Source organism: Oryctolagus cuniculus, chromosome 1 (assembly GCF_964237555.1).
Source record: "Oryctolagus cuniculus chromosome 1, mOryCun1.1, whole genome shotgun sequence".
Lineage (NCBI taxonomy): Eukaryota > Metazoa > Chordata > Mammalia > Lagomorpha > Leporidae > Oryctolagus > Oryctolagus cuniculus.
The window spans coordinates 66423454-66447064 of NC_091432.1; the positions used below are offsets into that span (position 1 = coordinate 66423454).

Consider the following 23611-nt stretch of genomic DNA (forward strand, 5'->3'; position numbering starts at 1 on the left):
GAGTGGCAGTGGGATGAGCCGGAGGCCCCCTGGGAGGCCAGGAGGTCCCTGGACAGAGGAGGCGTGGGAGAGGGGCCCCGTGGCAGGTGGGGGTGGGGCTGCAGCCTACCTCTCCTCTCTTTCAGGTATTCGGGATCCACCAGGACCACACCATCTGCGAGAGCACAGAGAGAGTGACCTTCCCAACCCCTGAGCCCCAAATGCCACCCTACACTCAATCCTCCATCCACCCAAACGCACCATGAGAGAAATGGGAAGGCCAACCCCGGGGGCGGCACCCCAGCCCCAGCCCCACCAAGCCCTCCCCTCCTCTCCCCCAGGTCAGCGGGATAGACCCAGCTGACTGGGTGGCTCCGGGAAGATTAGGGACCTCTCCTCATCTCTAAGGAAGAGTAATGACATGAGGCGGAGGGAGTGGGGCGCTGTGGCGCAGGGGGTTAAGTCACAGCTTGTGATGCCGCATCCCTTATCCGAGTGCCTGGAATTGAGTCCCGTCTCTACTTCTGGTCCAGCTGCCAGCTACGTGTACACTGAGAGGCAGCAGAGGATGGCTCAAGTGCTTGGCTCCCTGCCACCCTAGTGCAAATCTGGATGGAGTTCCTGGCTCCCGGTTCTGGCCTGGCCCAGCCCTGGCTGCGGTAGTCCTCTGGGGAGTGAACCAGTGGATGGAAGATCTCTATCACTCTCTCTCTCTCTCTCTGTCATTCTGCATTTCAAATAAATAAATCTTCAATAAAGAGAGGACAGTGACACAGGCTGGGAGACCCCAGGACCACACTTCGGAGCGGGGCAGTTCTGACTAGCGCATGTTCCATAGGTCCCACACTGTGCTCACAGGGCAAGCCACTCCCCCCTCCGCAAGGAAACCCAAGGCCGTCTGTTCCTGGCCCCAGCATTCACTCAGCAGTGGCTGCACAACAGGGCGGCCCTGTCAGGCAATGCCACCCAGGACACAGCTGCCTCAGCTTCTGCATGTGCACGCAGTGACGTCACCCAATGACACATCAGAAGGCAGACGCGCCACTGCGTTCACCCCTACCCCTCCCAGGCCAGCTAGGGCCCAGCCTCCCATCAGTTCCGGTCAAGTTCCACAGATAAACGAACTGTGCATCATGCCGAGGGACAGCTGCGGGACTTTCGAGCTTCTTGCATTTGGGGTTTGTGGGTCAGGGGCTGTGATCTGCATGGCTCACTCCCAGGGCTCCTGGGAAGACTGACTGGGGACACTGTGCAAAATGTCACACGTGTGAGCCACCCGGACAGAGTTTGGCAGGCGTGAGCCCTGTGGCCAGTGAGCGAGCAAGCTGGCCCTTCAGAGCACAGGCTCCAGCCGACCTGGCGCCAGCTCCCCAGGAGCCCAGAGACACTGGCACAGGGGCAACCTCCCGCCTCACCCATGTCTGTCTCCTCTCTGATCCCCACGCCCACCCCGGGCTGCCACAGGGCCACTCGTGATCTCAGAGGCTCTGGCTGGAAGTGAGTGCCACCCTGGCAGCTCCAAGTGACAGGGCACTGCCCACACACCTTCCCTCTGTTTTGTTTTTAAGATTTATTTATTTACTTCAAAGGCAGAGTAACAGAGAAAGAGAGGTCTTCCATCTGCTGGTTCACTCCCCAAATGCCCAAAACAACCAGCACTGGGCCAGGCCAAAGCTGGGATCCTAGAACTTCCATTCAGGTCTCTCATGCAGACGGCAGGGGTCCACGCACTTGGACCATCTTCTGCTGCTTTCCCAGGCGCATCAGCAGGGAGCTGGAATCGGAGCAGCCGGGACTCGAACTGGAACACCAGCACGGGATGCCAGCATCACTGGCAGCAGCTCAACCGGCTGTGCCCTAGCGCCGGCCCCTCTTCCTTCCTTGTATGGTGGGCACCTCCCCTGTGCCACATCCTGCACTGGGCACAGCGCAGAGGGAACCCCAGCCAGGGGAACTGACCCCAGCAGGGGTGTCATAGGGGGCTCCCTGGGGGAGAGGGGGCCACAGCCAGGTCTCACAGGACCAGGGAGGGCCTTCAGTTAGGTGACTGAAGGGTGGGACCAGGCCAGCAGCCGGAGGCCTGCACGGCTCTGAGGCCTGGGGCACAGATTCTGGAGGCTGGTGGAAGAGAAGGGCCGGGCCTGACCCCCCTCAGCCAGGCCGGGGACCGGGACCAGGGCCCAGGCTTGCCGGGGACTTAGTAAAGCAGAGAGGATGTAAATCAGATCAGGCCATGGGGCAGTGTCACTGTGCACCCCGCTACCACTCCGGACAGCACCAGGGGCCAGGAAGGTGCTTGGGTGGGTGCTGGGGTAGCCGCTTCCCTCCTGTGCTCACCCCTCCCGGCCTCAGGGCTGCCTCTGGCCCTGGCAGGTGACCTCAGAGAGCCCAACACAGACTCCAGCTTGAAGCAGGCCACGGGTGGCCACCCGGACGCTTGCTCACAGCCACTGAGAGCTGGGCTCAGGGAGAAGACACGGCAGCACAGGAGACCCTGAGCCACAGAAGACGTCACCAACCCCACACGGGGCTGAAGAGCAACAGTGGGCTCGTCCCGCTCCAAGCCACACAGGGAGGCAGCTGGGGTTGAGCTGGCCTGGGTGCAGTTTCCAGGCCCTGCCCACATTCCTCTGGCATGGGAGCCCCTCCCCCAGGTCTCTGTCCCCACTTCGCCAAGGGCACCCTGCGGCGATCCCAACCCTGCCACTGTGCTCTGCTCCCCTGGCTCTGAGGCCCTGTAGGTCCCTGCTGCCCTCTGAGCCACACAGCCCGCAGGGAGGTGACAACACAGACACAGTCTCTGAAACATATCCCCCAAGCGCTACATCCCAGGGCCTTCACCTGGGCTGGCCCCCTGCAACCTCCAGTCCCCATCCTCCAGCCTGTCACCTTTGACCTATCTCGAGTTTGTTCGTGTCCCTCTTTTAATAAATCACTCGTCAGGGTGGGTGCCGTGGTGCAATGGGTTAAGCCACCACATGGGATGCCTGCACCCCTTATCAGAATGCTGGTTGAGGGGTTGGTGCTGTGGTGCAGTAAGTTAATCCTCTGCCTGCGGCTCCAGCATCCCATATCGGCGCCAGTTCTAGTCCCGGCTGCTCCACTTCCAATCCAGCTCTCTGCTATGGCCTGGGAAAGCAGTGGAAGATGGCCCAAGTCCGTGGGCCCCTGCACCCATATGGGAGACCAAGAAAAAGCTCCTGGCTTCTGACTTCGGATCGGCACAGCTCCAGCGGTTGCGGCCATTTGGGGAGTGAACCAACAGAAGGAAGACCTTTCTCTCTGTCTCCTCTCACTGTCTGTAACTCTACCTCTCAAATAAATAAATAATAAATCTTTGGTCAGCGCCGCGGCTCACTAGGCTAATCCTCCACCTTGCGGCACCGGCACCCCGGGTTCTAGTCCCGGTTGGGGTGCCGGATTCTGTCCCGGTTGCCCTCTTCCAGGCCAGCTGGCTTCCAGGCCAGACCCCCCCCCGCACCGTGGAGGAGGATGGCCCCCATTTCACAAGCCCCAGGCTTGCCATCAGGAGGCAGCATAACACAGTGCCTCTGCAGAGCCAGACCGCGGGGCTGGAGCCGGGGCTCCCGCTCCCTGCTCTGTGCCCTGGAGCCTTTCTGTGCCTCACTCTCAGCTGTAAAGCAAGGTCTCCACTGTCTCCTACGTAAGAAGTCTCACAGGAGGTGGCGGCTCTGTCAGCACCGTCGTGGTCCTCCTCCTCCTCAGGGCACTCTCCCTGTCTCTCACCCCCATCCTGCCCCACCCCAACCCCCAAGCCTCCCGGCAGCTGGAGCAGGAAGCCACTCATGCCCCATCCTCAGGTCCAGGCGCCTCTGCAGGCCTGAGGTCCACTCCGGGAAGGCTTAGGCCAGCCCGGCCCCTCCCCGCCTGCCCTCCAGGGACTCACCCACAGGGTCCACGAGGTCAATATGGTCCACAAAGTCCCGCTTTCCCAGATAGACGGTGAGCTGGAGAGGGAAGCACAGGGGGTGTTGGCCAGCGCAGGCCTGGAGGGCACAGCTCCCTGCCCTGGAAGAAACCCTGGGAGCTGGCCCTGGAATACCTAGACCCGTCCCTAACCCTAATGGAGACCCTAACTACACTTGGACCCTCACCCCAACCCTGACGCTCAGAACAGCAAACACTTGCAACTCCCAAAAGCATCTGTTCTCAAAGCCTCATAAAGGAGGCATTACTGTTCCATTTTACAGATGAGGACACTGAGGCCTGGAGAGATCTTCATGCAAGCACCACCAAGCCTTGGCCTGGATAGGGCCAGGGCAGGCACGCTGGGCTTCTGGACTTGGGCCCCATGCAGCCTGGCAGGGAGCCGCTCACAGGAGGCTGCGTCCTGCAGCCCCCGGGCATCCCCACTCTTGCCATAGTCAAGTTCTGGGCCTGCCTCTGCCATCTGGCTGTCAGCAGCACGGGCTATGCCCGACCCACCTCAGCACACCCACAAGCCTGGCACGGAAGGCTGTCGGGCTGTGTCTCCGCTGTGCTGACAGGGAGGTGGGACGGGGCATGGAGCCAGGCCGAGAGCTGCCCTGGGTAAGGGGATGCCAGGGGCCTGGCACAGCAAGGGGGCCGGCTTACACCCAGCTGTGGTCCCCACCCCAGAGCGGGAGCTACCGTCTGAGCACAGCTGCGCCTCTCCGCAGCCGGGGCGGCCTCGGACCCTCTGTGCCTTCCAGAATAGAGGCCATTTCCTGCGCCGTCCTCACAGCAGGTGTAGGGCTTGGGCCATGGAGGGTGGGCTGGGAGGGACTCACCTTTCCGTTGGGGCTGGCCTTCTTGAATACTCTGTGGAGAGAAGGAGACGTGGGCAGGGTCAGCACATCCTCACGCAGGCCGGGACTCAGGGGCACCCTGAGGGTGCGACCTCCAGGAAGCCGCCTGTCAGTCCACTCCTGTCCGGGGCCTTACCTCCTGTGCCGCCCCTTGCTCCCCTCCAGCCCTCCCACTCCCCGCTGTGCCGCAGCCGCACCCGGCAATCGCTCTCCGGCAGCCTTGGCTCCTACCAGGCTCTCCCCAGAGAGCTGCTTGCTGAACCCCATTGCCGTATTCCATGCTGCTTTTTTCCATGTTCAATTTGAGAGACAGAAGACAGACAGGGGATACACTGGGTCACCTCCTCCACCACCACTACCACCACCACAAATGCCTGCAACAGCCACGGCTATGCCAGGGCTGAAGCCAGGGGCAAAGCCAGGAGACTGGAACTCAATCCGGACTCCCACATGGCCGGCAGGAACCCAGTCACTGGAATCATCACCTGCTGCCCCCAGGGTCTGCACTGGCAGGAAGCTGGAGTCAGGAGCTGGGAACACACCCCCCCCCCCAGGCCCTCTGGTGTGAGACCAGTGGCTCAGCTGCCAGGCCAAGCTCCCACCGTGCACCCCACCCAGTCCCCATGCCTTCTCTGGCTCCACTTTTCCCTTCTACCATAGCACTTGCTGCTGTCCAACCTGCTTGGCCATTTGCTCATTCACAATGCGCCTGTCCTGTCCACATTGCTCGCCTGCGTGCTCCGCGGGCCAAAGATCTTTGTTTCTCTCGTCCATCGACCTATCCCAAGCACCCCGAACGACATACCCAGTCGCTGTTTAGTAACTACGTGCTGATGTTCAACAGCGCGTTAGTGGCAGGTAGCAAGCTCTCAATAAATACTAGTTGACGGGTGAATGAATGAGCTGATGAGCAATCAACTGCCTTGCTGGACTGAGAAACCGAGGCACGGGGAGAGGCGGGAATGTGCAGAGCATGGCACACGGAATCAGGCGGGGATGGAAAAGTGCTCCCTGGTGCTCCCTGGCTCTCCCTGCCCTCCGCGTCCTCCAGCTGGGCCTGGGAGCCTGAGAGCCCCCTTACCTGTCCACCACCCTCGAGCCCCAGCATTCCTCAGAGTAGCTGCTGGGAGGGAGAGGAGAAAAGTGAAAAACAGAGATGCAGACCCAGACAGAGGAGACAGGGGAAGGGCCGGGAGAGAGGGAGGAAGGAGGAGGGGACAAGGGCTCTGGTGATGTGCAAATACATGAGAGATGGAGAGACACAGAGACAGAGAGATGGAGCAGGTGCACACGAGGCCGAGAGGGAGGGAGGGAGGGACGGACGACACAAATCCCGCCCTGCAGCAGGAGGTCCAGCGGGCTTTCACCAGGGAGGAAGCCACTCCTCCAGGAAGGCCTGGCCCCACCCACCGCACCCCTCACTCACTTCTGCAGCCCCCAGGGATCACTGATGGGTCGGAGCATGGCTTGCAGAGAAGAGCCTGGCACATCCCTCCCCTACCTCCCCTAGGAGCCGCAGGCTTTCCTGCTCCTCATAAATATTTATCAGTGTTTGGAGTGTGAAGAAGCCACAGTTGACTGGGGTGTGATAACTGCCAGAGTGAGAAAAAAATACACTTCACACGGTTTGGACCGGCAGCTGCCAGGCTGGGGCTGGACCTGCAGAAGTGGCACATGCCATGGGGACCCAGCTGCTTCCAGTAAGCCGTGGTGCCAGCTCCCGCCCCCCCACCTCCGAGAGCCCACGCTCTGAGGGAAAGGAGAGGCCACCAGTGCCCGAGACCCCAAACAACTGAGCAAGGGACTGCTGGGAGGGGCCGGGGCACCTGCGCCAGGCCAAGGAGGAATGACAGTCACAAAAGGACAGTGATTTGCTGGGCAGCTGACCAGGTCTCGTACTGTGGCGTGCGGGTCACAGCCCCATATTCCAGGCCAGGAACTCACGGCTCAGAGATGCTGTGATCTGCCCGGGAACACACAGCCTTCGAGGGCTAGGCTGGGATCCATCCACCACAGAGACGGGGTGCACTCTGAAGTGACACCTTGACAGTAAGGACTCCATTTTAGGGCACCCATGACTCCATCTTGCGAAGTCCCCCCCCCCCCACCATGAGACTCTGGTCTGAAACCACGATCTAACAGTCCACTGCATCCCACTTGGCAGAGCACAGAAACTCCCTAACACAATGGCTCACGCTTAAAACAGAGGGGCTGCACCTGGACTAATGTTAAGATTGTAATTTGTCTATTGTCAAGACTGTAATTGGTGTTAGTTTCCCACTAGGTCAGCTTGACCCTACTAACTATGTATTCCTCCCCCCATCCTAGCAACCATGTATCCCCCCTCCCTTCCTCCTGGCTTTTGCTTTTATAAACCTTGTTGCTTTGTGCTTAGGGGTGCAGAGTTCTAATTTAGGGCATGAGCACCCTCTCCACCGCCGGCAATAAGGGACCGTCCGATTTCACCCATGTGTGGTGCTCCTCAGTTCCCACTCGCCCAAGCACCACAATTGGACCCAGCCCTGCTGCTTTCCCGAAGCAGGTGTTTTCATCAACAGGAATAACAGAGGAGGGGAAATGAGGGCGGGGAGGGGAGAGGAAGAGGAAGAAAGGAAAGGGCAAGGAAGAGCAGGGGGCAGGAAGCAGGGCCAGGGCTGGAACGTCCCGTCTGGAACTTAACCCCTGCTGGACAAGGGACTGGATGGCTTCCCCAGGCAGCAGCAGCTGCTGTGTGCCCTGAGGGCCTGCCACGCCTTAGTCGAGTCTCTAAGATATTTTCCCCAGCACACCACCAACGCCTGGAACAATCCCATTTCACAGATGAGAACACTGAGGTTCTGAGAGGCACCCTGTGGTCTGCCTGTCTCCACAGCCCACACCCTCTGCATGCTGTCACCCCGCCAAGCCCTGCTGAAACAACACTGCCCACTTCCTGTTCCCCACACCAGCAAAGAGCCCCCTCCCCACCCCCACCCCCCAGACACAGCACCAATAAATGGCATTGCTGTCTGCTTAGAAGAGCAAGCCCAAATGCCCACGACTGGGGCCAATACCAGCCTGCCAGGTTCACCCCCAGTCCCACCTGCCCCCGCCCCCTCTGTCCCTAAGAGCCACAGCTGGGTCCGGGCAAGAGAAAACAGCAGTGGTAGTGGTGGAGCTGGTTCCGGCTCGCTGCAGACAAGGAAGAGGAAGAAGCAACCCGCTGAGGGTAACCCAAGCAAAGGCAGGGGGTACCGTAAGGAGGCAAAAATCTCACGGGAAGGAGGCGCAGGCAGGACGCATGGGGGCTGGCGGCAGGTGCAGGGAAGCCATCAGGTCCGAGGGCAGCTGCGGGCTCCCTCCAGCTCTCCGGGGGCCGCGGGCTCCCAGCTGCGGCTCTCCGCACGGCTGCCCCATTGTCTCTATGCACCGGCTCTCTGCTTACTCAGGGCTTTCCTCCGGCCTCCAGGCTTGCATGTTACACTCTTCTCTGCCTCCCGCTCAGCTTCCCGAGGCGCACCTAACCTAGCCGGCCGGGTGGCCTGATTTCAAATGCCCAGGGGAGGAACTGGATGGATCAGCTTGGTCAGGTGTCCCAGTCCCAGGCCAATCAGCTATGCCTCGGAACAAGAGGGCAGGAGAGGGTCTGCAGAGCAGGGGCTTCCAAACCAGGGTCACAACTCGCTGGTTGATAATGTATCGACTTAAAGACGTCTTGGTTTTTAATGGAATGGCATAGAATAGGAAATGGAAGCATGCCCTATAAGTAGTGGGGTTTAACAGATTCACCGATTCCCCAGTATTCCATGCCCCTCCCTGCAGGGTGCCTGGGAGCTTGCAGCCCTGTGCCCATGTGCCTCGCCCGGGCCAGTGAAGCATTCAACACACCCGATACCGCGTGCCCTTTGTATGAGTTTTCTGTAGCTGCTCTAACAAAGTACTGCAAACCTAGGGGCCTAAAACAACACACGGCTATTATCACACAGTTCTGCAGCTCACAAATTCAAAGTGGACCTCCCTGGGTTACAATCACAGTCTAGGCAGGGCTGCATTCCAGCTGCACACAGGGGCAAACCTGCTCCCCTTCCACCTTCCAGAGATTGCCCACGCTCCTGTCTCAGAGCCAGCAACAGCAAGGGAGCTCCCTGCACATCACATCACTTTGACCTCTTCTGCTCGCATTCTCTCCCACCTTTAAAGACCCTCGGAAGGCGGGCATTTGGCCTAGCAGCTCAATGCCAGGGTCCCACATCAGCACACCTGGGTGTGAAACCTGGCCTCAGCTTCCAGCTAACGCAGACCCTGGAAGGCAACAGTGACGGCTCAAGGAATCAGGTTCCTGCCACCCATGTAGAAGACCGGGACTGAGTTCCCAGTTCTCCGCTTCAGCAGCCCCAGCCATTCCAGGCTGGATTTCAACTAAATAATCCTTTAAATTAACAAAAAAAAAAAAAAAAAAAAAGCTGTTAGACTAACACTGGGCCCCTCTGGAGAATGGAGAGTGATCTCTTTAAGATACATTGATCGCCGGCGCTGCGGCTCACTAGGCTAATCCTCCGCCTTGCGGCGCCGGCACACCAGGTTCTAGTCCCAGTCGGGGCGCCGGATTCTGTCCCGGTTGCCCCTCTTCCGGGCCAGCTCTCTGCTATGGCCAGGGAGTGCAGTGGAGGATGGCCCAAGTCCTTGGGCCCTGCACCCCATGGGAGACCAGGAGAAGCACCTGGCTCCTGCTATCGGATCAGCGCGGTACGCCGGCCGCAGCGCGCCAGCTACGGCGGCCATTGGAGGGTGAACCAACAGCAAAGGAAGACCTTTCTCTCTGTCTTTCTCTCTATCACTGTCCACTCTGCCTGTCAAAAAAAAAAAAAAAAAAAGATACATTGATCATCTCCATCGGCAGCTGTCGTTACCCTTTGCCCTGTAACAGAACACAATGACAGGCTCCAAGAATTAGCACGCAGGCTTGTTTGCAGAGAGCATTCCTTTGCCTGCCACGTCCTCCTTCTTCTGTCACAGATACAGCAGTGATCTGGATGGGGCTGTCTCCATCAACCGAAATCCCAGGGCTCTCCTGCCAATGACAGGTGTGTAGCACAAGCGAGAGAGGAAGCTCCTGGGCCACCCAGATTTGGGCGTGTTTGTTACGGCGGCAGCCAGCTCTCCTAGCCAATACAAAACGTGAGCACCGCTTAGAGAAACTTTGGTTGCAGGGAGTATGTGTGCGCTAAGTTACATGGTGAAATGGCTTTCAGGTTGAAAATTCAAATGTTTTTCAATGTATTCTAGAAGAGCATGCCTAAACCAAACATGTCTTATTGGTGTCTTCCATCTCCTAGTTCTACTCCCTCAGGTGGTGCTGCCACCTGCACACAGGGGCAAACCTGTTCCCCTTCCACCTTCCAGAGATTGCCCACGCTCCTGTCTTTCCATTGGCCAGAATGTGAGCCCATTCCCCACGTGCAGGAGGAGACACCTGGTGATCAGCTCTGACACAGATACCCTGCTGCCCTTTGGTGAGCCACAGTCCTCCCCGTGTCCCTTTGTGCCGGTCAGGGAGGGGACCGTGCCAGGAGGGGCCCAGATGAAGAACCTTCCAATACATATTACCAAGCAGCCAGAGTTCACATTTTGATACAGCACAAAAAATGGAATATTATATTACACTAAATCATGCCGGTAACAGCCTGTAAGGTAGACTCAGTCTGGAATCAAAACAGCACATCTGGCATGAGCTTCATTTTATACTCAATACCCAAAGCAAAAAAAGAGGAGACTCGATATTGTTGAGATGGCAGTACTCTCCAAACTGACCTGTGTATTCAATCCTTAGCAAATCCCAGCTGAGGGGTTTTTTGGGTTTTTTTTTGGGGGGGTGTGTGCAGAAATAGACAAGGTGATCCTAAAATTGACAAATTGCCAAACAATCTTGAAAAAAAACAGAGCAAAGTTGAAGAACTCATACTTCTCATTTTCAAAACTTATTGCCAAGCTACCGTAATCAAAAATGCAGTCAGAACCACAACTTCACACCATATAAAAAAGCAAACCAGAGCAAAGGCCTAAATGTAAAAGCTACAACTATAAAAGTCTTAGGAGAAAATCTTAAGTATAAATATTCACAGCCTTGGATTAGGCAACAGGTTCTTAGATATGACACCGAGTGCACAAGCAACTAAAGAAAAAGACATAAAATTTAAAACTTTTTTTGCTTCAGAGATCACTATCAAGAAAGTTGAAAGACAAGCCATAAAATCGAGAAAATGTTTTTTTAAAGATATATTTGTTTGAAAGGCAAAGTGAAAGAGAGAGAGAAAAAAAGAGATTCCATCCTCTGGTTCATTCCCCAAACTGGCCACAAAGGCCAAGGCTGGGCCAGTCAAAGCCAGGAGCCTGGGACTCCACCTGGGTCTCCTACATGAATGGCAGAGGCCCAAGCACTTGGACCACCTTCTGCTGCCTTCTCAGACACATTAGCAGGGAACTGGAGTGGAGCAGAGCAGCTGGAACTTGGACCAGCACACCTATGAGGGATGCCAGCACTGCAAGCAGCAGTTCAACCCACTGCACTGTAACACCAGCTCCGAAGATATTTTCAACTCATGTCTCTGATAAAGGTGTAACATCTGGGGTATATAAATGATGATTTTCACCTCACCAACAGACAAATAACTCAATTACAAATGGCAAGGTGATCCCAGCTTCTTGCTAATGTAGACCCTGGGTGACAGCAGTGACGGCTTCAGTAATTCACTCCATGCGACCCACGTGGGAGACCTGCACGAGCTCCTGGCTCCTGGCTTCTGCCTGGCCAAGCCCCGATGGCTGCGAGCACTCGGAGAGTGAACCAGCGCATGGGAGCCCTCTCCTCGTTCTGTCTCTCCCGACTCTGTCTCTCTGTGTGTATGTCTCTCTGCCTCTCAAATAAAGAAGAAATGTTTAAAAAGAAAAGGAATAGCTAAATCTAAAGAAAAAAAAAAAAACAGAAATGAGCAACGGGTTTGAACGGCATTTCTCCAAGGAGGACACGTACAAACCAGGGAAAGATGCTCGACAGCACCCTCACCAGGGACATGCACATAAATACCAGAGAGATGAACTTCACGCCAAGACGGCTGTATACACAGGGACAGAACAAACGCTGACAAGCATGCGGAGAAAATGGAGCCCCAGCCGCCGCTCATGGGACTGCAGAGTGGGGAGCCATTGGGAAAACCATTTGGTGTTTTCCCAAACCTCTAAAAGGTTTTTTTTTAAATGTTTATTTATTTTCATCTATTTAAAAGGCAGAAAGGAAGGGGGGAGGGGGAGGGGGAGGGGGAAGGGAGGGGAGGGGGAGGGAGGGAGAGGGGGAGGGAGAGAAATTTGAGCATTTTCCATCCACTGGTTCACTCCCCAAATGCCCACAACAGCCAGGGCTGAGCCCGGCTGAAGCCAGGAGCCAGGAGCTCCATCTGAGTCTCCCCAGTGGGTGACAGGGATCCACGCCCTTGGACCATCATCATCATCAGCTCCTTCCCAGGGTGCACTGGCAGGAAGCCGGCCTGGAAGCAGAGTAGCGGGGACTTGAACCAGCACGCCAATATATGAGGCAGGCGTCCCAAGCTATGGTTTAACCCACTGCGCTGCAATGCCTGCCCCCTCTAAAAGTTACCATTCTATGCAGCAAGTGCATTCCAAAAGAACTGAAAACAGCATCCATGCGAACGCGTGCACCTGAGTGCTCACTCCAGTATTATTCAAAATGGCCATAAAGAATAAGAAGAAAACCCCACGTCCGTTACTAATGAATGTGCTTTGAAAATGCGGTCCACTCCTACAATGGAATATTATCCAGCCATAAACCAGGAGGAAGTACTGATTCATGCTGCAGCACAGATGAATCCTGGAAACACGTAAGGGAAGAACGCAGACGTAAGAGTGATTCCACTTAGAGCACTCCCTGGAAAGTGGATCAGTGGTTGTCAGGGGCTGGGGAGAGGGGGCTTGGGCAGAGTTCATTTGCGGTGATGAAAATAGTCTAGAATTGTGTAGTGGTGTCAGTTATACAACCTTGAGGATATAATAAAAATATAATACTGAAATCGTATCTCAGCTTTTCAGAAAGACTAAAAGAAAAAGGCCGGCGCCGCGGCTCACTAGGCTAATCCTCCGCCTAGCGGCGCCGGCACACCAGGTTCTAGTCCCGGTTGGGGCGCCAGATTCTGTCCCGGTTGCCCCTCTTCCAGGCCAGCTCTCTGCTGTGGCCAGGGAGTGCAGTGGAGGATGGCCCAGGTGCTTGGGCCCTGCACCCCATGGGAGACCAGGAAAAGCACCTGGCTCCTGGCTCCTGCCATCGGATCAGCGTGGTGCGCCGGCCGCAGCGCGCCGGCCACGGCGGCCATTGGAGGGTGAACCAACGGCAAAGGAAGACCTTTCTCTCTGTCTCTCTCTCTCACTGTCCACTCTGCCTGTCAAAAAATAAAAAATAAAAAAAATAAAAAAATAAAAATAAAAAAAGAAATAAAAGAAAAAAGAATAAAAGAAAATGTGCCTAAGAATGAACAGTGATTGAAGACTTGGTTCTTCACATTTCTCATCTCCTCAGGCTGTGTAATGAGTATTGATTCCTTTAAGAAACATTCCGGGACTTCCCTAACAGGATGTCTCAAGTCTTGGAGAAAGGAAAGGAGTCTGGAAAAAAAAAAAAAAGTGGGTGAGGTGGACAAGATCCAGATCCCAAACTCCGAGCGCCTCGGTGTGAGTCACAGCATCTGAGGCTTCTCCTCCCACAGTCCACACCCCTCTGACTCCTCCCAGCACCCAGCCTGCTGTGTCCACTCTTACTACTGTGCTGCGTCTTCTGCTCAGCCACCCCCTCCTCCAGGAAGCCTTCCCTGATTCCCCACAAGTCTGAGTCAGCTCCCCCAACTCCACGCATGTCCCACACCTTCAAAAGGATCTGTTAGTGCACACTCTGCTTCCTCGTGTAAGGTAAGCAGAGCAGAGAGTGCACCTGCGGCACATAGCAGGTGCTCACTATGCACCTCTAAGTCCCTAGAATTCGAATGTTGTTGAGTGAACAAGTCGAGGGTGAGGACAGCTGGAGTGTAAAATGCGGGTGGTGGTGAGGCTCATCCTGGGTGAGAGCACTCCACAGCTGCCTTCTTCTCTCTGCTTCTATTTGGCTGTCAGCATCAAGGACGCTGGCTCAGTGTTTCACAGGGGCAGGGTCACCGCCCCATCAGGCTGGGCCAGGCTGCAGTGGATACACCCGAAACAGGCCTCTGAGCAAGGCCCATCCTGTCCTCCCTCGCCAACCGCCCACCCACCCAGCCCCAGGCCCTAAGGGCACTGGCATAAGCACGTCACAGCCCGCTGCTGACAAAGGACCTGGGCGCAGCCACGTCAGACAAACCCGCCGTGAACGATGCTTCCCTGCACAAGGGCTCTGCCAAAAGTTAGTAGAACACGGAATTCAAAGGGAAGTTTATTTTCGTGCAAAAAAAAAAAAAAAAAAAAACGTTGACACTGATGAATCCGAGGGGCCTTCAAAAGCTTTGTGGAAATGTGGATTATGAAAAACAAGCATGCACAGGTTCCAAAGCGATTCTGCTCCCCCGGAAATGCACCTTCGAATTCCATTTGTCCGCTAATGCTCAGACGCGCCCTCCTGCAAAGCTCTGTCTGTGAGGCAGGCACTGTGCCAGCAACTTCGCACTCGCTCTTCTCTCTTCCCATCTAAGGATTCCCATTTTTCAGAGGAGAAACCAGAGACTCAAGGACCCATAAGTAACATGTCCAAACATCTTACTCCACATCCGGAAACTCACGCTGGGAAGACTGGCCACAAATGTGGATTCATTTCCAGTGACTCAAGAAAGCATTGCTAACAATTCCTTCCTTTGTATCAGAAAATTCCGGCTGGGGCCAGTGCTGTGGCGTAGCGGGTAGAGCCACTGCCTGCAACACCAGCATTCCATTATTGGGCGCAGGTTAATGTCCGGGCTGCTCCTCTTCTGATTCAGCTTCCTGTTAATAGCCTGATAAAAGTAGCAGAAGATGGCCCATTGACCTGGATAAAGCTTCTGGCTCCTGGCTTCAGCACGGCCCAGCCCTGGCTTCTATGGTCACTTGGGGAATGAACCAGTAGATGGAAGATATCTCTCTGTCTCTCTCTGTCTCTTTCTCTCTCTGTGCAATTCTGACCTTCAAATAAATAAATCAATCCAAGAAGGAAGGAAGGAAGGAAGGGGAGAGAAAGAAAGAAAATCCATGCTGGAAAAAAATGCTACGAAAGTGGCAAATTGTGCAAAGATTTTCAGATTTTACTCAGTCTTCAGTCAGAAAACTCGTCCAGGAGAGAAAGCAGGTGCAGTCACTGCTCTGAGTATGTCACAGACATCAACTCATTTAGTCCATCAGCAACTCTACTGGGGCACTACTGCCATCCTGTTTCACAGACAAGAACACTGAGGCACACAGAGATCGAGTGATTAGGTCACACAGCGAGGAAGCGAGGAAGCGGCAGAGCCAGATACCAGAGCCCATGCCTCATCCACTCTCAACACTGCCTGCGGCGCCACCAAAGGCCTCGAGGGAGGAGGCACCCAGGAGAGGCCCTGCAGGCGGAGGCCTGAAGAAGCCACTGGTGCTAGAGAGCCGGTGAGCAACCTGGTGTGGCTGGGCTGTGTCCAGAGTTCCTGGGAGGTGCACCAGGGCAGGAGGCGGGGCTAAGAGAAGGGCCTGCTCATTCCCCGGATGCTCATGAACACTTCCTGAGCGGATCCCAAGCTAGGAAGGTGCAGGAGGCTGCGAGGAGCCTTGAATGCCAGGCTAAGGTCTTGGACCACATCCCGGAGGAAGACAAGAGCCCTAGCAATCTCCTACCCTTGCCCCCTGAGAGCAGTCCTGACTCAGTGGGTGGGGGTGAGGTGGGGGATGGGGACCATGCAAGGGGGAAGTCATTCTCAGCGATGCGGCCGCCCTACATTCTGACCCAGTTTCATGGGTGCGAGAACAGCCAACAGGGAGTGGGGAGGTGTGAGGAGCAGGTGGCAGTGGCAGTAGAGAGACTGGGAGGGAGGGCCCTGCTCACGTGCCCCTGGAAGCAGAGTTATCTGTGCACCAGCTGCTCTGCTCTGCCAGAACCTAACTGGCCCGCCTGTTTACCCGCTTTTGGCGCACCTGCTCCTTGGGACAGCCCGGGAGCAGGAAAGAGCCAGGAAGACAGGAAATGTCCTGTGTCCCAGAGGAGCTTAAGGTGGCCTGAGGGAGCCTGCGAGGTCACCGTATGAGCTGCTTCAAAGCCCACAGGGCCAAGAACCTCACTCAGAGAGACGTACTGCTGTGCCCAGAGTCGGGCGGGGCTGAGCACCCAGCTGTGTGCTGTGCCCGTCTCCTACTCTAGGTGCTGCTGTGGCTACTGCGGGCCCCTGCACAGCTCTCTGGGCGCAGGCCTGGGGGTCAGGGGTGGTGTTGGGGGGCCCTGTGGTCAGGTCGAGCTCCTGGGCCCCAGATTTCCTGTGGGCTGTAATGCAGAGAGTACTCAGAATCTCCTGCCCACATCACACATGTGAAGACTGGCACAGGGGAGGGGAGCCCCAGATGGCCACAGGCAGAGGGGAAAGTTTCTTAAAGGAGCCTCGTCCATTTTCCAGTAAGCCAAGAGACTAGAGATAGGAAAATCAAGGGCTAAAAGACACTGCACTGAGTGGGCTGGCAGCTGGCTACCCAGCAGCCTGCAGTCCACACGTGCACACTTGCCGGCCTGCCCGAGGGGCGGGGCAGGAAGGGGCACAGACACAGAGTCCTGGGTGACCCCCAACCTTGTCTGAGGCTCGCGCTCGGTCATCAGAACGGGGGTGACAGCCAGCCCACCAGTGGGGATACCCAGAAAGATATGGTGCCTCGGAGAGAATCAGTAAAAGGCAGCTGCATCACATAACCCGCCCGCCCCACGCTCAGCGGGGAGCTCTTGCCCAGGGTCCCTGGCGTGCAGGAGACGGCTCCATTAGCCCTGCACACAGCGAAGTCTCTGAGCTGCTGTCTCCCCTACAGTTCCACAGGGAAGACAGCCTGTGATGTTCTCTTCCTAGCACATGCCAGAGACCTCCAGAGACATGCCTTCCCTCTCCCTGCACGGCTGGTGGCAGCACTTCTCCCGCCTGCAAGGCTCCCACCCTTCCCACCCTTGTTGCTGCACCCGAGAAGCCTTCCCTGACTGCTCTGGCCCTGACTCCCCTGCCCTCCTTCCCATCCTTCCCCCTTCTTTCATTGTTCAGACCTCTGGGTCTGGCACTGCTCTTGCCTGCAGAGGCTACGGGTGCCACGCACTGTCCCCAGGGTGGCCACACTCTGCAGGAAGACACTCCACAGACAAATGACACCTTCCCTCAAAACCACAGCAGGAGAGGAGCTGGAGCTGCCGCGTGTCGGTGTGTCGCCGCTGGCTGGGCTCTGGGCACACGCCACGCCCTTCCCTCCCTCGCCCCACCCGCCACTCGGCACCACATGGGGCCTGCACGGTGCCACTCCTTATAGCAGGTGCCTGCAACTGGGACAGTGACCAACTTCCTCCAGTCATTGACTTTCCCAGGAACATCACAGGTGCTTAATACATTTTTTTTTACATTTATTTTATTTGAAAGGCAGAGTTATGGTGTGTGTGTGTGGGGGGGGGGGTGGATCTTCTATCCATTGGTTCACTCTCCAAATGGCTACAATGGCCAGGGCTGTGCCATGCTGAAGCCAGGAGCCAGAAGCATCATCCCAGTATCCCACGTTGGTGCAAGGAACCATGCACTTGGGCCATCCTTGGCTGCTTTTCACAAGTAGCAGGGAGCTGGATCAAAAGTGGAGCAGCCAGGACTCAAAGGAAACCCATATAGGATTGCTGGCACTGCAGCTGGCAGCTTAATCCATTGTGCCCCAATGCCAATCTGTTAATAAATATTCTGAATTACAAACAGGAGCCATGGCCTCAGCTCCAGGTTGGGGAAAAAAGTAAGACCTGGGCGGAAGAGCAAGTTGGAGGCAGCAGCATGGCCAGGGCTGTGGAGCGACATAACCTCAGCAGGAGGCTGCAGAGACAATGTAGCCAGACCCAGGCCCCCAGTGGGCCGAGCTGCCCTGCACCTGCCCTAAGAGCCAACTGCTGCATTTTTAGGAAGTTGCCGAGCTAAATGTTAAACATAGCCAACATAGCCATTACCAGTGGCTCCTAATCAAGGGCCTGTGTACATCCCAGGGACACTAGCCATGTCTGGGGGACACTGCAGGTTGTCACGGCAAGGCAGAGAGTGGCGACAAGCACCAAGTAGAGGGGACTTTAAAAAACTCAGAAATTCAAGGATGGAATTAAAAGATGTGTATTTTGGTGCACAAATTTTTAAATACTTGTTTTCCATGACCTTTTTAAGCCTCCTTGTGGCCAGAGGCCACATGCACAGGTCAGTCCCCCACCTCCCGCAAAGAGGCTGTAAGCCCAAGTGCTGATGCCGGTATCAGGAAATCCCAGTATAAACTGACAATTCAATAAGTTACATTCAAAACATCTGGCATTGTGGTGCAGCGATTAAGCCGTCCCTGACACCTGCATCCTACAGCAGAGTGCCTGGGTTCACATCCTGGCCTCTTCGCTTCTGATCCAGTTTCCTGCTAACGTGAGCCCTGGAGGCAGCAGGAGGTGATGGTGCAAACAGGTCCCTGTCACCCACATGGGAGATGGATGGAGTTCTTGGCTCCTGGCTTCAGCCTGGCCTGGACTTAGCTATTGTGGGCACTTGGGGAGTGAACCGGTGGATGGAAGATCTCTCTGCCTGTTTCTGTTTCTGTCTCTCTGTCATCCTGCCCTTAAGATAAGTACAAATCAACAAAAAATTCAAACAAAACACAAAGGGAATACATACTTAAAGTGTACCACTTACTCGTTATTTTACTAAATGTCTCCATTATCATGCCCTTTAGAATGTCTCCACCGCAGACTGGGGAATGCTGTGTGATGTGTCTTCAGTGTGACTCCATGCCCAGTGACATCACCGCAGCCTTGGGAGATCCACGGTGCAGAACTGACACCGCAGAACTCGGCGGAGGCCGCACACCGCTCTCCCTGCCTTTTCCCTAGAGGGCCAGATGTCACCAGAGCACCACTGGGGGTAACCCTGAGCACAGCAGGCAAATTCACAAGCCTTCCCCAGTGTGGCAGCCCAGGGAGACAGGTCAGCACTAGCCTACTGTGTGTGTGCAGTGTGCAACAAAGATCAGCCAGTGGGCACGTGCACAAGCTCTACACACGTGTGCACACAGGCACACATGCACACTACACACCTACAGACATAGCATCTCCTCGCCGACACTACACTCATCACACCCCCCCACACACACATATTCCACACCCTGTGTGCACACACCTGCACTGCCCTGGCTGCCCTGAGAATCCCAATGACCTCAGGCTTCAGTGCCTCCTCACCCGCTGGCCTCCGCCCTTCCCTGTACCCCCAGATCCTGCTAAGGCACCCCCCCAAGGAGCACCAAATCACTGACCCCTGTCAGCCCCACTGGGGGCCCTGGCTAAGCAGTTCCCATCCCTGGGCCTCCGCCCTTCCCAGAGCCCAGGACAAGCAGCTCCGGGGATGACTCCACCCACTTGATCACTGCCACGCCCCCACCTGCAGTCAGACCCTCTCTGCCCACGCCCACCAGCCCTGGGACAGCACACAGTCCCTAACCGACTTCCTCCCAATGCTGCTCCCATCCCTGCCCAGCACGCAGGAACCACTCTGTACAGCTCAGGGATAGGGGACTAAAGGGTGCAAGGCCCCAAGGAGAGAAAAACCCAGCTCCCTGGGGAGGCAGCCAGGAAGCCTTACCCCATTTCGCAGAGGAGAGCCCTGAGCCTCAGCGATGTGACGGGCCAGGCCAGGAGCAGCGGCAGGGGCAGGGGCTGTGGGTGGAGGGCAGCCGCAGAGACTGGAACTGGGGGCTGCCGGCAGCAGCGGCCAGGGCAAGCCCGCAGCCCAGGGACGAGGGGTTAGTTACAAAGAAAAGGAAAAGGCGTGCCTGATGGGCGTCCTGTTTCCTCCCTGTTCCGCTCTGCTCTGGGGCGGGTGTCTCTGGGCTGGCAGCACTCAGCCTGTGCACAGGCAGCCAGGTGGGGATGGTCTCAACAAGGATGGTCCCCTGCACCCCTTTCCACCCCTGCAGTCTGGCCTGGCCTGCACTCCACTGAATGACCCTTCCCAGCCTGGGGGAGCCTCCACCCAGAGCTAAGGTGGTGGTGGGGTTCTCATCATAACCAGGCACTTCCTGCCTTCAGAGTGCACTGGAAACACCAAGCACCTCCACCAGGAAGCCTTCCATGGCACCCTCGCCTGCTCCAGGGGCCCCACTACACTCTCCTATTTCCCCTCCCAGCCTCCCTATAGCAGCCCCCTCCATAATCCTGCCCAACTTGCTCTGTGGCTTCTAGGCTGCCCATGAGTCAGGCAGGGGACGTCAAACAGGGCTTCTTCAGTGACAGGACAAAATGAGCCTCCCTCAGCAACAGGGGTCCTTCCCAAGCAGAGAGGCCAGGTCTCTTCTTCTTCTTCTTCTTTTTTTTTTTTTTTTTTTTTTTTTTGACAGGCAGAGTTAGACAGTGAGAGAGAAAGAGACAGAGAGAAAGGTCTTTCTGTTGGTTCACCCCCTAAATGGCCGCTACGGCCGGCGCACTTCACAATCCGAAGCCAGGAGCCAGGCGCTTTCTCCTGGTCTCCCATGGGGTGCAGGGCCCAAGCACTTGGGCCATCCTCCACTGTCTTCCCGGGCCACAGCAGAGAGCTGGGAAGAGAAGCAACTGGGACAGAATCCAGCACCCCAACCGGGACTAGAACCCCGGGGTGCTGGCGCTGCAGGCGGAGGATTAGCCTAGTGAGCCGTGGCGCCAGCCAAGTTCACTTCTATTAAATAGAGATTTCTCTGAGGGAAGTGGCCATGACTCCTCCATCAGATTGGAGGCTCCTGCAGGATAAAGGTCATGCCTCCCTCTTCAGAAAAGGAGTCGCCAAAGGACAGGGGTCTAGGTCCCCTTTGTTATATAGGGCGTTCCAGGGAATAGGAGCCACCTCCTGCCATCAGACAGGAGTCTCTCCTTGGAGGACAGGGCCATGCCTCCTCCGTTGGACTAGCACAGTCCCCATCTGCTGACCCCATACAGTTTCCAGAACAGAGTTCAGCTCAGCCAAAGACCAAGAGAAGACCCTCCTTCCTGCTGGGACAGTCTGGAGAGGAGTCCAGCCTACATCCTCCCTTGCCCAGCTCCCACGCCAACCTCTCCTCCACAGCCTCCCCTACACTGAAGCTGCCCTGTGTACTGAAGACCGTCTCTGGGCAGGGGCCAGCAGCCATCTCTCCCAGCCAGGCACTGAGTTCTGGGGAGACAGTAATGGGGCAATCAGGGCACCTCTCTTAGAGGATGCCCAGGGAACGCCATGTACCCCAGCGCTGGTGCCATACTGGGGCCTGGATGGGGTCTCTGCCACTCAGTGGACAAACCTCCCCGCTGTGGCCACCTCCAAACCACAGCAGCACGGCATGCGAGGGAGATGGGATTTAGGGCCGTTCCGAGGTCCTGCTTTAGGGACAACACTGGCCTCCCTGGGTGCCTGCCCCTGAGCCTGGCCAGGCAGCCCCCACAGCTGTCCTCCCTCCACGCACCAGCTCCAGGGAGCTGCTCTTGGTTAGCATGCATCCACAGGGTGCTGTGTCGGACGGGGCTGGGGACACAAGGCGGAAACCGAGGGCCACGAGCCTGGCGACAGGATACAGCCAGGCAGCCTCTGAGCCAGCGCTGAAATTGGGCCCATGTCCAGCATCCAAGCAAGCCCACTGCCGGCCAGAGGTCAATGTCAGCAACCCCTTGCACATAGAATCTAGACTGCTAATGATGCCGTCTGACTTTACTTGTTAACCTACTTACTTTCATTTTGTTTGAAACAGCTCTTCCATCACTGGTTCATTCCCCAAATGCCCCCAACAACCAGGCCTGGGCCAGGCTCAAGCCAGGAGCCAGAAATTCAATCTGGGTCTCCCACGTGCGTGGCAGGCACCCAAGCACTGGAGCCCTCACCGGTGGCCTCCCTGGGGACACATTAGCAAGAAGCTGGATTGCAAGTGGAGGACTGGGACTGATTCACTGTGCCAAACACCCCCATGCCCACCCAACAGAGTATATTTTCTTCTTAAGAAATTATTATTAGTAAAACTGATGTGTAAGTGTTGGATACAAGCCAGGAAGTATTCTACTAAACACTGTAAACTAAGTTAACACAAACACGAACCCTATAAAGTAAGTACTTAGCGTCCCCACTGGAACCCAGTCACAGAACAGGAAATAATCAGAAGCCGCTCAAACCATCTGCTTGAGAAACCAAGAAGTAAAAACATAGTGATGCTGCTTCTGATGTTTCAAATTAGACACTTCTGAGAGACACAGTTCACCCTAGGTATGTTCCGAACACATTCCCTCCTGGACACGGGCCGTACAGCGGGAGGCTCCCCAAGACCACAGCCACACATTACCAGGCGTCTCAGCATCACAGCTGCCCTTCTATGTTTGATTTCAGAAAACAAAAACCCCACAATGACAATTATTTTAAGACTCGCCATTTATTAGTCATGTGATAGGTACTTTGCATTTGATTTCAGGACCACTCAAGAGGGAAAAGGCAGGGTTCTCATTTTACACAAGAAACTGGAGCCCAGAGAGGGAGAGAGCCACACCCACAGTCACCCAGCCTGTGGGCCACAAACACCCTGCTCCTTCCTGCTCACACTGTCCTGTGCTTTCAGCAGGTGGCCAGCCCCATGCACTCACCCACCCACAGGGAGTGGCCAGCACCAAAGTGCTCAGACAGCTCTGCCTAATGGATCCAACCCCAATGCAGAAGCCTCTGTAGGGCGGGGCTCAGGCCCTGCCTCCAGGCTGAGGGCTCGCTCTCTCCCTCATCCTCCTTGGTGGGCATGATCCAGTAGGGTGTTTGCTGCCCAGATGTGGCCTGGCAGCCAGGCCAGGCACGAGCTGGGGCGAGGCAGTCCTGCAGTACCTCCACCCGGTCCCTCAGCTGGGACGCTGTTAAATGAGGCCTGGCAGGGTCACGGCTGGGAAGTGGAGATGACACCAACACCACTACCACAAACAGACACATCAGATGGCCCTGGGCAGGTGCCTGTGCACCCTGGCTTCGGCTGGCTCTCTGGGCGGCCGAGACAAGCTAATGGGAGGAAGAGCTCAGGGAACGCAGAGTGCTGGGCAGAGACGAGGTCTGATATTAGGAGAGCTGAATTAGCGAGAGCTTTTAAGAAGTGCATTTCCATTCCTTCCAAGAACACACAGGCTCACAGAGGAGATGGGGACAGCGGAACCAGTCAAGAGCGGCAGGGGAGAAGCTTTGCCCTGAACCACAAGCTGGACCTGCTGATAAACACCCCAGAGCCACCCCAGACCTTCCACCTGCCCCTCAAACTGGCTCCCTTGTACTGTCCCAGGTCAGCCCGTGAGAAGCCCGCTAGGGGAACAGGGCCGGCTCCTCCTCAACCACCAGCCCACCTGGAGTGACAAGCACAGAACCAGCTCCACTGCCCCAACCCAGACCTCAGGCCATCTGCTCCCAACCCTGGGGAGAGCCGTGCCCGGGGGGACGGATGTGGGGAAGAACAGCTGGGAACAGGCTCAAGATCTCCACGCTGGCAGTTAATGGCCCTGCCTGCACGCAGCGCCTCACCCATCCTCACCTGGATCCCGGGATGGCACCGCCCACCAGGAGTTGAGGGCAATGAAGGAGCTGATGTCAAAATATGGCTGGCACAAAACCCAAGTCCAGTCAACAGCACGACTGGCACCAAGAGGT

General features: G+C 56.3%; 1 protein-coding gene across 10 annotated transcripts in view; it reads right to left on the bottom strand.

Annotated features, from left to right (window-relative positions):
- Positions 1–23611, bottom strand: part of ARRB1 (arrestin beta 1) — a 72916-nt gene that overhangs the window by 18837 nt on the left and 30468 nt on the right. For 4 of the 10 annotated variants that reach the window (XM_051850973.2, XM_051850972.2, XM_051850975.2 and 1 more), the window contains exons 1-4: positions 8026–8187; positions 4752–4782; positions 3887–3947; positions 110–154 (exon numbers count right to left, since the gene is read on the bottom strand). In XM_051850973.2, the coding sequence (XP_051706933.1) occupies positions 110–154; positions 3887–3947; positions 4752–4782; positions 8026–8165 (277 nt within the window). In that variant the 5' untranslated portion in view covers positions 8166–8187. The other 6 variants (XM_051850992.2, XM_070075435.1, XM_070075439.1 and 3 more) reach the window with 5 other exon arrangements.